This window comes from Terrapene carolina, unplaced genomic scaffold, assembly GCF_002925995.2.
Source record: "Terrapene carolina triunguis isolate 2854851 unplaced genomic scaffold, T_m_triunguis-2.0 Scaffold926, whole genome shotgun sequence".
NCBI classification, from domain to species: Eukaryota; Metazoa; Chordata; order Testudines; family Emydidae; genus Terrapene; species Terrapene triunguis.
Window position 1 is genome coordinate 5,187,668 of NW_020665277.1, and position 11,155 is coordinate 5,198,822.

General features: G+C 54.6%; 1 protein-coding gene across 1 annotated transcript; it reads left to right on the top strand.

Annotated features, from left to right (window-relative positions):
- Positions 1-7,030: 7,030 nt before the first annotated feature.
- On the top strand, positions 7,031-10,548 carry LRRC55 (leucine rich repeat containing 55). The gene is made up of 2 exons (XM_024209218.2): positions 7,031-7,700; positions 10,313-10,548. Exons 1-2 carry the CDS (start codon positions 7,031-7,033, stop codon positions 10,546-10,548), a joined length of 906 nt encoding a protein of 301 aa, XP_024064986.2.
- Positions 10,549-11,155: the final 607 nt, after the last annotated feature.

Here is an 11,155-nt window from a genome sequence, read left to right on the forward strand (position 1 = left end):
TGCCCAGCCCCAGCCCTCTGCAGGGCTTTTCCAACCCCTCCCAGGCTGGAGCGGGTGTTCACCCCGCTACAGGACCCAAATTTTTTGTGAAAAAACACAAGATGGACCTGCCCAGAATAGCCTGATGGTTGTGGCATTCACCCAGAGTGTGGGAGACCCAGGCCCAAATCCCAGCTCCAAATTAAGGATTTGAACCTGGCTCTCATACCCACAAAATAAGTGCTCTAACTCTTTCCTTGGCCCAATGAATATTTAATTATTGATACAAAGTAGAACAGCTCCAACAGGAGAAACTAAAGGCATGTCTTTACTCATCTAAGCAATGCTTCAGCATCTCCACTGCTATTTATACCCAGGTGGGGGCATGTAGAATATGTATACTATATGCCACTATAAGGAGCATGCAGTGTAGACGTACCCTAAGAGAGAAACACTGGCTCTATAGCCTGGTGATTAGGGCACTTCCCTGTGATGTAGGCGAGCTAGGTTGAAGGCCCTGAACCTTGAATCCTGCAGTATGAGGCTCAGAATCTCATCCACCTTCATTACAGATCATGCCATGGCTGACACTATTATCAGCTACCTGGAAGTCACAGTACTGCCAACTCACACAGTAATTGGTGCATTTCCTGGAGCCCCAGCTGGTCAGGCCTTGGGAATATGTGTGAATCTGAGCTTTCATTTTTAAAAGGAGGGATGGGGGAGTGAATGTTTCTAGCAGAGAAAAGTTTAAATACGTACCCGAAGTGCAGCCTAAAGGTTAAAAAAACAGAAGGCAAATAAAATCACCCCAACTTTATTTCATTTTTTTAAAAAATCTCATGAGTTTTTGAGGTCTGACATGAGTTTTGAACGTTTGGATTTAGCAATACTGGTAATAGGAGCAGTGAGGCTGGGCTGAGCATTTGAAAAGCCCACCATCGACATCGATATGGCACGTTGCATTCGTCTTTTCCGTGTGCTGCCTTTTCTCTAACCTGACTTCCTTGATCTTTGGCTCCTAAATCCTGAATTCGGAGACCTGTGCCTGTAACCCTCCTCTTTCCGCTGAGCTGTAGGGTAAGGAACATGGGAAACACTGAGGCCTGGTCTACACTAGAAAGTTATGCCAGCATAGCTATATTGGCTCGGAGTGTGAAAAATATCACATCCCTAACTACATAAAAACCCCAGAGTAGATGCAGCTATGCCAACAGAAGAGTGCTTTCTTGGCATAGCTAATGTTGTTCAGGGAGGTGGTATTACTACACCAGCCAAAGGCACATAAGGGCTACGCAGGGGGCTGTGCTGGCATAGTTATACAAGCCCAGGTTCTGTAACCTAGATATGGCCTGAGACGCGTTACACTAGAGTGACATTGCTCAACAGAATAAGGAACATGATCAGCAGAGCCAGCCTGCTCAACTGAATGAAAGCCAAGATGAGCAATTGCTGTCACTGAGGTGGTGCTTCCAGGCCCATGCGTGTCAGGGCTTGAGAACAGGCTCTGAGCATGAGGTTTGTTAGCAATTGTCTTGCCACTTGGTGACCCATCGTCCCATTATTGTCAAACAGAGATGGCTTCTAGGCTGACTTGTTCCTATGACCCTGGAATGTCCCACTGCAGATGGCCATCATAAAGGCTGCTTTCCTACCGGTAATCACAAGCAGGGTTGGTTGCCATTTTTTTTAACGGAAAATTGGATTGTTGACTAAATAAATGTTGGTTGCAGAAAGCATCTGCTTTCCTCAAATATTCCTGTTTGTTTTGGGGGGTTTGGGGGCAGCCTCCTCAAGCTGGAGTAGCCGCCCCAAGAGAGGAAGAGAGGGCAACACCGAGTAGGCAGAGCATACACAAATAAATACTAATAATGACAGTAATAAAAGCAGCAGAGAGCAGTGTGTTTGAAGCAGCCAGTGCTGAGTTTTATCCCTAACGAACAAGATTTAGCTAAAATATCTGCCTTTATGCCACCCACCCCCTGGAGCTTCCCTTAAAGCCTGGTGTGATCGGAAATGAAAATAAGCACCAATTAATGCCTACCACAGGGAGAGCTCCACACACAAAGTCGCCCGGTCTCCAGGGGACTTGGCCATCTGCCTGGCAGCCGGATGCCAGCGAGCGAGCAGTGGGAAAACAGAGGATGAGACACCCCAGGAGGGCACCAAACTCACACAGGGAAGGCAGAACAGCCTGGGTGTGCCTGCGAAATAACCAACCCAGATGACCCAGGAGGCTGCAATAGGCCATTGGGGGAGGGGAAGGTTGCAAGGGGAAAACCAACATGGGTTGGGGGTGGGGGGGGCTGGAAGAACTGGTTGGCTGGGGAGGACAATAGCCCTGTTCAGGCTGGCTTTCCCATGCCCAGCCTGTGTGCCCCCTGTCACGGAGTCACCGGGGCGATGCTCTGGAACTACTCCATATGAAGCCAGCCAGGACTCTGGGGGAGCATGTCTCCTCTCTCTCAGCATACTGTCGCCAGGGCAAGAAGCTTGCACAGCTTCAATCTTCCTGGATCTGACCTCAGAACATTTAGCATCCCCTTCCACATGGGCCATTCCCGCAGCGAGTCTGCCTGGGCGGGGCTCCTGGAGAAGCCAGAGGGTCCTGCACCCCAACTCCGCAGTCATCAGTGACTCTCAGCCAGCATGTAGAACAGAGCTTGGTAGAACAGAAATCAGTGACTTTCAAGTCCATCTTGGGGAGTCCCAGGCCAGACGCCCTGGACTCCCCCTCTTCCAGTTCCCCAAGCAGAAAGCCCAGCTACCAGCAATACGACCTCCCACGACCCCGTTGCTCCTCCTCATCTTTGTCTCGCTTCCTGAGCAAAAAGTCACCTGGTCGTCACCTGGTTGCGTCCCCCTCCTGGGTCTCAGATTACGAAGGGCACCGGTCATAGCATCCATACAGGCAGCAGGAGCAGCCACACCTGCCCCAGAGGGTGTCCGCCAAAGTCACCACCGAGGCATTGGTGCAGCACACAGGGAAACTGAGGCACACACAGTATTCATGCGAAACAGTAAAACTCACATAGGCTTACATACAACATAACAAGGGGAAATCCCCACTAGGTCACATCTCTCCCCCTTCGAGACCGAACTGAGCTGGGTCACTTTAGCCAGTGACCTGGGGAAGTTCAGGCCCTGCTCTCCGGGACAAAGCATCAGCGATAACATTTGCACTCCCCTTAACATGGATCAGCTCCATGTCAGAGTCCTGGAGAGGCAGACTTCACCTCAGGAGCTTGGCATTGGCCCCTTGCATCTGGTGCAGCCATGGCAGGGCGAGTGGTCAGTGTACACAGTGAAGCGTCGCCCAAATGGATCTGGCCGCAGCCTTTTAAGAGCCCACCCCAGGGCCAGGCATTCCTTCTCTATGCCTGTCTATTCCTGACAGTAGCCTTTGGTGAGATCCCGGTTTGTGGGGTACCGAGTCCCCCGCAACTTGTTTAGGATCTCGTCAGGCCCAGGCATGTGGTAGGCACCAGACACTGGGCTTCTGATAGGCCACACAGAATTGGATCGACCCATCTTTACTGGGTGCCAGCACCATGGGAGAGGCCCCAGGCCTCTCCCTGTCACAGTACAGCTCCATTATGTGGACATGGTACACCCGGTGGCTGTGAGCCCGGTGGGGCAGTTCCACCACATCATTCTCCTCATTCAGCTGCTTTATGACCTTGAAGGGCCCGTCGCAGGCACCTTATTCTTCCTCACCGCTTCCTTCCTGGCCCTTCTTTATTCGTTCTCCTTCATTTTTTTCCCATCTCTCCCTTTCTTCCCCCATGGCCTCTGTCTCCACATCCCTGTTTGCATCCGCTTTGGCTCACTGCTCACTCTTCTCTCTGCTTCCCCCCCCCCCGCCCGTCTGCCTGTCCGCCCCCCCCCCCCCCCCCCCCCCTTGTGTGTCTGTCTCTCTCTGTGTCCTTAGGATCCCGTGGGTGGCATTGATCCCCGCCGTTTGCTTCCTCCGTTTTCCTCTCTCCGCTCAGTGGGGTCTGCAGCTAGCTCCCCTGTTGCTCAGAGATGTGGAGGCAGTTGCTAAGAGACAGTGCCACGTCAGTACCTGGCCCTCGAGGGGGAAAAAAAAAAGATTGAGAGAGAAAGGAGGAGGAGGAGGAGGTGGGGAAAGACCTGGATGAATTAACAGACTCAGCAGCAGCTGCTGCTGCAATTCAAGGAGAGACACTGCCATTCCCTCCACTTGTCTCACACCCACTCCTCGGAAGAGAAGGACGGACAGATGCACGGACGGACAGGGAGAAGGGCAAGGGGGAGCTGCCAGGGGTGCTGCCTAAGGAGCCAGAAGCCACCGAGGAGAGGAGACGGACTCCTGTTGGGCTGAAGAACATGGGGACGCCCAGGAAGAGGGGAGATACTTGTCTGCATCGCAGCTGCTTTGCGGATCTCCTTGGGCCGGAGTGAGTATCTGGCTTGTGCTAATTGGACGGAGTATGGGGGGCGGGGTAGAGGAGATGGAGAGGAGGCTGGGAGTGAGTGTGCAGGCTGGGTGTGTCCTAAAGGGCGGCGGCCGGCTGGGTGTGCGTTTGTCCTGAGGGTCTGTGCCTTGAGGACAGGGCGTGGACGGTGCAGGAGGGTGAGCAGTGGCTGTGTGGCGGTAGGTGTGCTGGGGCCCTAGGGGAGATGGGGCACCTGCCTGAGAAGTGGGGGGCAGAAAGCGCTGGAGGGTGGACTGGTGAGCGGCTTTCCTGGCCGAATGAAGTGGGGCTGGTGGAGGTGCTGTGCTGGGGTGGGGTGGGGGGGTAGAAGGGAAGGCAAGGTGTGAGCTGGAGCACAGGAGGGCGTGTCCCTGGGAAGAGCGATGGAGAGAAAGAAATATGGCCAGACAGGGCGAGTGAGACAGAAAGGGAAAGAGACTGGAATAGCGGAGGGCTCTTCAGGTCACTGATGGGCCTCAGCAGGGGTGGAAAGCGGCCCAGGACTGGAAGAGCAAGGGGTGCTAGATGGGAGGCATCAGGGGCTTTTGCAGAGCCTGAGGGAGGTCCAGGGTTGGGACAGCAGGCAGCCTGCAGGGCAGGATCCAGAGGCACTGGCAGAGCTCTGGGTGGAGGCCTTGGATTGACAGAGTAGGGGATGATGCAGAGCAGGGAGGAGCATTGGCAGGGTGGTGTGGGGTCCAGGGACTGCCAGAGCTGCCGGGCAGGACTGAAGGATCAGAAAGGTTGACAGACGCTTCATCTCGGTATTAGGCTCTTGCTTTGCCCTTGGCAAGTCATGCAACTTGAGGGTCTTTTATCCAAGGTCAGTGAGGTTGGAGCCCCATTTCTTTAGCTGACTAGGCCTTTACCTCTTAATCCGTGCCTAGGTTCGTGGGGCTTCAGCAGAGCTGCATGTGTGTGAAGCGAGCCCAGGGCAGGATTGAGGGTCATCAACAGAGCAGGGCTCAGGAGGGGAGCTCAGAGCACAGATAGCAGAGGGCTGCAGGTTGGGATGGAGAGGCAACGGCAGAGCTATGGCTGTGAGGGGGACCCGAGGCTGGAGAAGCAGGTCAGAACTGAACGGCACTGACAGAGCCGAGTGGGGTATGATAGAAGAGAGCGGGACTGAAGCAGAGTGAATAGGGTGAAAGGACAGGGAGAGATGCAGACAGGCAGTGGAGCTGAACAATAAGTTAGAGAGACTGTGAGGTGATTCCCTGCGGTTCCCTCGTCTCCTCCCACGGCTGGAAGTTGAAGTGAGACAAATTCAGCCTGGGAATAAGGTGCACATTTCTAACAGGGAGAGTAATTAACCATTGGAACAATTTACCAAGGGTCGTGGTGGATTCTCCATCACTGACAATTTTTCAGTTAAGATGGGCTGTTTCTCTGAACGCTCTACGCTAGGAATGATTTGGGGGCCATTCTCTGGCCTTCGCGAGACAGGAGTAGGGTGACCAGATGTCCCATTTTTAAAGGGACAGTCCCGTTTTTGGGGACTTTTTTTTATATAGGCGCCTATTACCCCCCACCCCCTGTCCCGTGTTTTCACAGTTGCTGTCTGGTCACCCTAGACAGGAGGTCAGACTAGGTGATCACAATGGTGATCTGGCCTTGGAACCTATGAGTGTATGAACACACCAGCTGGTTGATAACCTTGTTGCTGAGTCTTTGATTCCTCTGTTTCCTTGGCAGGTCACGCAGCTGGAGCCCTGTTGCTGCCTGTTGGGAGGGAGACTGGGAGTGAAAGATAAACCAGCAGCTGATACCCCAGGACTCCAGCCCCCTCTCTTTCCCCCTGGAAACTCCCCCCCCATCCTAGTCCCACTGGCCTCTCCCAGACTGCAGAAATCACAGCCTCAGAAAGGGCTCATTTCCAGCCTTAGTGGCTCCTGATTGTCCCAGGCACAAGCCACCCAAGGAGTCTATATCACTGGGCTGATGTTGAGGCCTCCAGGATTTTGACCATCCATGCGAAGAACCTATTATCTGGATTTCAAATGCCGTTCCTCTGCTCGGGCACTAGAGACCTAAATGACTCCAGGAAAAGGCCCTGTGGCTCCTGCTGAATCGGAGCTGGATTTGCTTTGCAACTAAAATATACCTTTGGTTTCAGTGGGGTTAAATTCCTTGGCTTGGCCCCATCTCAGCTTCAGCGAGATGGGAATTCATTCCCAGCAGACAAATGCGTGAAAGGGAATGAGAAAGTTTTTTTCATGGGCTCAAACCATTGTTCCAGGGGTGTTGATGAACTGGAAGAAAAAAATCCCTGATTTTAGTTGCTTTCCTCCCATTTTTGATCACTTGAAGGATCAACAGAAGGTGCAGACTGATGGATACAGCTACGTTTCTTTTTGCTCTCCACTTCACACCCTTTAAAGGGTGACGAATGGGCTACTAAAGCGTTGTCCGAGGAGTCGGGACCCTGTCGTTCCTGGCCCACCCTTCACGGTGCATGGTGTGCTAGTGACAGTGGCCCTGGCATGTGATAGACAATGGCTCTAAGGTCTGGCCTTCCCCTGCACCCAGCATGTAGCCACCTTCGTGCATGAGTGACTCCCACTTACTCCTTGTTCTGCCTCCATGCGACATGTTGCTCGTGACCAACTAAAATGGGCACAGGCTGCACTTGGCTGTGGGGAGAGGGGCCCGTGTCCCGCCACTCCTCTGCCATGCTCCTGACCCCTTTCCTGATTGCCATGGCAATGGCCTTCTCCGAGGCCAGCGCCAGCTGCCCCGTCCTCTGCACCTGCCGCAGCCATGTTGTGGATTGCAGCGGGCAGCGGCTCTTCTCAGTGCCCCCCGACCTGCCTCTAGATACCAGGAACCTGAGCCTGGCACATAACCGCATCACCACCATCCCGACGGGCTACCTCACCTGCTATGGTGAGCTGAGGGTGTTGGACCTAAGGAATAACTCCCTGGTGGAGCTGCCCGCCGGGCTCTTCCTGACTGCCAAGCGGCTGGCCCACCTGGACCTGAGCTACAACAACTTCAGCCACGTGGCCGCTAATATGTTCCAAGAAGCCAACAGCCTGGTGAGGATCGACCTGAGCCACAACCCGTGTCTGCGAAAGGTGCACCCCCAGGCTTTCCGGGGGCTAGCCCAGCTACGTGACCTGGACCTCAGCCATGGGGGGCTGTCCTTCCTCAGCCTGGAAGCCCTGGAGGGTCTTCCAGGGCTGGTGACCCTACAGATCGGGGGCAACCCCTGGGTGTGTGGCTGCACCATGGAGCCGCTCCTGAAGTGGCTGAGGAATCGTATCCAGCACTGCACCTCAGGTATGTGGCACAGGATGGGACCTTGTGTGAAGGGAAAGTCCTCTGTCTCCTCCCAATGCCAGCCAGAGGGTCCAAGGCAGCAGGCCCAGATCCAGAGAGGAGCCTGTTCAGAGTCCTCTACAGGGGGCACAGAATCCAGACCTGGTGTTCTGCTCTAGTGGACTGCAATTAGAGGCCACTCCAGGAGGCACTCCCTGGAGGTGCAACCCCAGAATCCATTTCAAGTGAAACTAGATGGGCCCTCCTAGAATAGCAGAGGGGAGGCTGCAGGTCAGGATCGAGGCACGTTGGCAGAGCTGTGTGTGGAGAGAACCAGTAGCGTAGCTAGTGGGATGCAGGGGAAGCAGCCGCTTCCCCCGCCTTTCCCAAAGCGGCCGGAGGAGCGGGGGGGGGCGCCATGCGGCCCGCAGGATGGCCCGGCAGCCGCGGCTGGAGGAGCGGGGGGGCGCAGGCTGGTGGCCGGCAGCCATGGGGGGGCGGCGGGCACGGCCAGAGGAGTGGGACGGGCACTGGCCAGAGGAGCAGGGGGTGCGCGGCATGCGGCCGGCAGCTGGAGGAGCTGGGGGGGCGCAGCCTGGCGGCCCGCAGTGTGGCTGGCAGCCATGGGGGGGCGGCGGGCACGGCCGGAGGAGCGAGGGGGGGGCACGGGGGTGGCACGGCAGGGCCGAAGGAGCCATGGGGGGGAGGGGCGGGGCGGCCGGAGGAGGAGCCAAGGGGGTGTGGCCGGAGGAGGAGCCAGGGGGGGTGCCTTTTTTATATTTGCTCCCCCTCCTCTTAGAAGCTGGCTACGCCACTGGAGAGAACCCGGGGCTGAGATGGAAGGAGGCTGTAAATTGGGACTGAGGGGTGTGAACAGAGCTGTGTGTGGGGGACGGGGGGGGAGGCCCAATGCTGGAATAATAGGCCGGGATGTGGATTGGGACCGAAGACCATTGGGATAACTGTGGAGGGAGCCCAGGCATGGAATAGCAGGGCAGGCTGCAGGACTAGATTGAGAGGCATTGGCAGAGCTGTGTGTGTGTCAGGAGACATGGACTGCAATTGCTGAACTGGTACCGGAGGACATAGGGTAGGGGGATTAGGCATAGAAGAGTAGTTGCTGCAGGGCAGGAGAGAGATGCACCAAACTGGGTGGGAATGGACTCTGCTTGAACCTACTGGTCTTGTAGGTGTGGCTTTGTCTATCTCTGTCTTTGCAATGGCAGATCCACATTCAGCAATGGGACCCCATCAATCTGCATTTCCTCCCTGTCCTGCTGCCCTCTTTTGATTCTTGTGCTATTAGTTAGTTCCTGCCCTTGTTGCTGATCACACAAGCTGCCGACTGCAGGAGCTGTGGTGGGAGGGGATAGTCTTCCTGGAGTTCCTGCAGCTGCAGTAGACCCTGACTCCATCTGAACACCCTCTCTCAGGTCTGAGGGTCCCCTAGCACTGCTGATCCTCATTGCATTCTCCAGTGAGCCCTTTGAGTGAATAACAGCCGCGATTGCCGTGTAGGGCTCTCTCCTATCCTACATTGGATAAGATTTCCCCACGTGGAGGACTTCAGGATAATAACACACTTCAGTCTGATGAAACATCATTATCTGGTGACCTTGTCTCATGGAATCGTAGAATATCAGGGTTGGAAGGGACCTCAGGAGGTCATCTAGTCCATTATGCCATTTGGAGGCTGGTGATGGGAATGCACTGTGCAAAGGGGACATTCTGTCGTGACATTGTAGTTCTAGTGAATTTATCTACCCCCATCAGTTTTGCACCCGTCTGCCTAGTATCATGGCACCAGGGCCAAAATTATCCCCAAACACCCAATAATTTGGAGCATCTCCAATTTTGGATGCCCAGTTTGTGTCCCTGATTTTCAGAGGCAATGGACACTGCAGTTCTCATGGAATTCAAGCAGAGATGGAGGTGGAAAACCAGGCCCCATGTATCTCAAGTTGAGCACCCAAAACCTGGAAGCACCAAAATTGAATGGACATATTGGAGAGTGACATTATGAGGGTGCCGTGTCCTGACGTGATCACCCTTGAGTTGCATCATGGTGATGTTGAGCTGGGTTTTGTTCCATGACCTCATGTCACATGGGGGTTTGGCAAGATCTCAGCTTTCAATGCTGCCCCATGGTGACGTTACACTGCAACACAGTGTCACAGCCGTGGTTACTGGTGACATGTTGTGACATCATGATGGAGGGTTATGACTGGCATTGTGATGCAGTTGTGCTGCATCATGACTATGTTATGAACGTCACCACGGCAACCTCTGACTACCCCAGAGGACAACACTGAAATAGGGTCATCATTACCATCCAGAAACTCCAGGCAGGAGAGAAAGCTACTAACAAGGATTATACTTTGTGCCTTTCATTCAAAGATCTCAAAGCCCTTTACAGAAGTAGGTGAATGTTATTAGCCTCCTTTTACCAACGGTGAAACTGAGACACAGAGGGGCTAAGTGACTTGCCCAAGGTCACACAATGAGTTTGCATCAGAGCTGGGAACAGATGGATATTGGACCTGCTAAAGCCAATGTTACCTGTGTGGGGTAAAGGGATACTTCCTGTGTATAGGACGTTCTCCTTTCTCTCATCTACCTGTTTCTCATTGCAGATTCCCAGCTGGCTGAGTGCCGTGCCCCACCCGAGGTGGAGGGAGCCCCCTTGTTCTCACTGACAGAGGAGAGTTTTAAGGCCTGCCACTTGACCTTGACGTTGGACGATTATCTCTTCATTGCCTTCGTGGGCTTCGTGGTCTCTATTGCCTCCGTGGCCACCAATTTCCTGCTGGGCATCACTGCCAACTGCTGTCACCGCTGGAGCAAGGCCAGCGAGGATGAGGAGATATAGGTGCACGGTCCTGGCCACAGTGCCCTTCCCCCAACGGCTGGGGAGATGCCATTGAGAGCTGGGGCTGGCTGGCTGTGCTCCACCACGATTCATGCCCGGTGCTGTCACAAGCTGCTCCATCTTCTATCCGCAGCTGCAGCCGGCTGGAGATACTAACTCATCTCTGCTCCCAGTCCCTTCTGATCCCCCAGCCGCTGTGCCCAGCAGGGCAAGGCCTGTGAGGCAAGGAGATCTAGCCGTGCCTTGTACTAGCCTCTTCACACTGCCGGCGGCATTGGAGACAGCCAACGAGCCAAGGCCCAACGCCACGCACAACACGGAAGGGCTGTCACAACCCACGTCGGTCGCCAGTTCTCCTCTTCACCACGTCCTGCACACTCATACGCAATATCCACCTCCGCACATGCACCCCCTTCTGTGCCAGCTCTTGCACCACATCTCCCTAGCAGCCTAAAACGAGGAGTTGGGCGGGGGAAGGGAATATATATGGCAAACGTCAAGTGGATTTGCAACAGCCGTAGCTCTCCAGGGTTGGACAGCTACAGCCCATCAGTTCTGTTTGTGGCTGTAGGGACTCTGGCCAGGGACACTGTGGTATCCAGAGTTG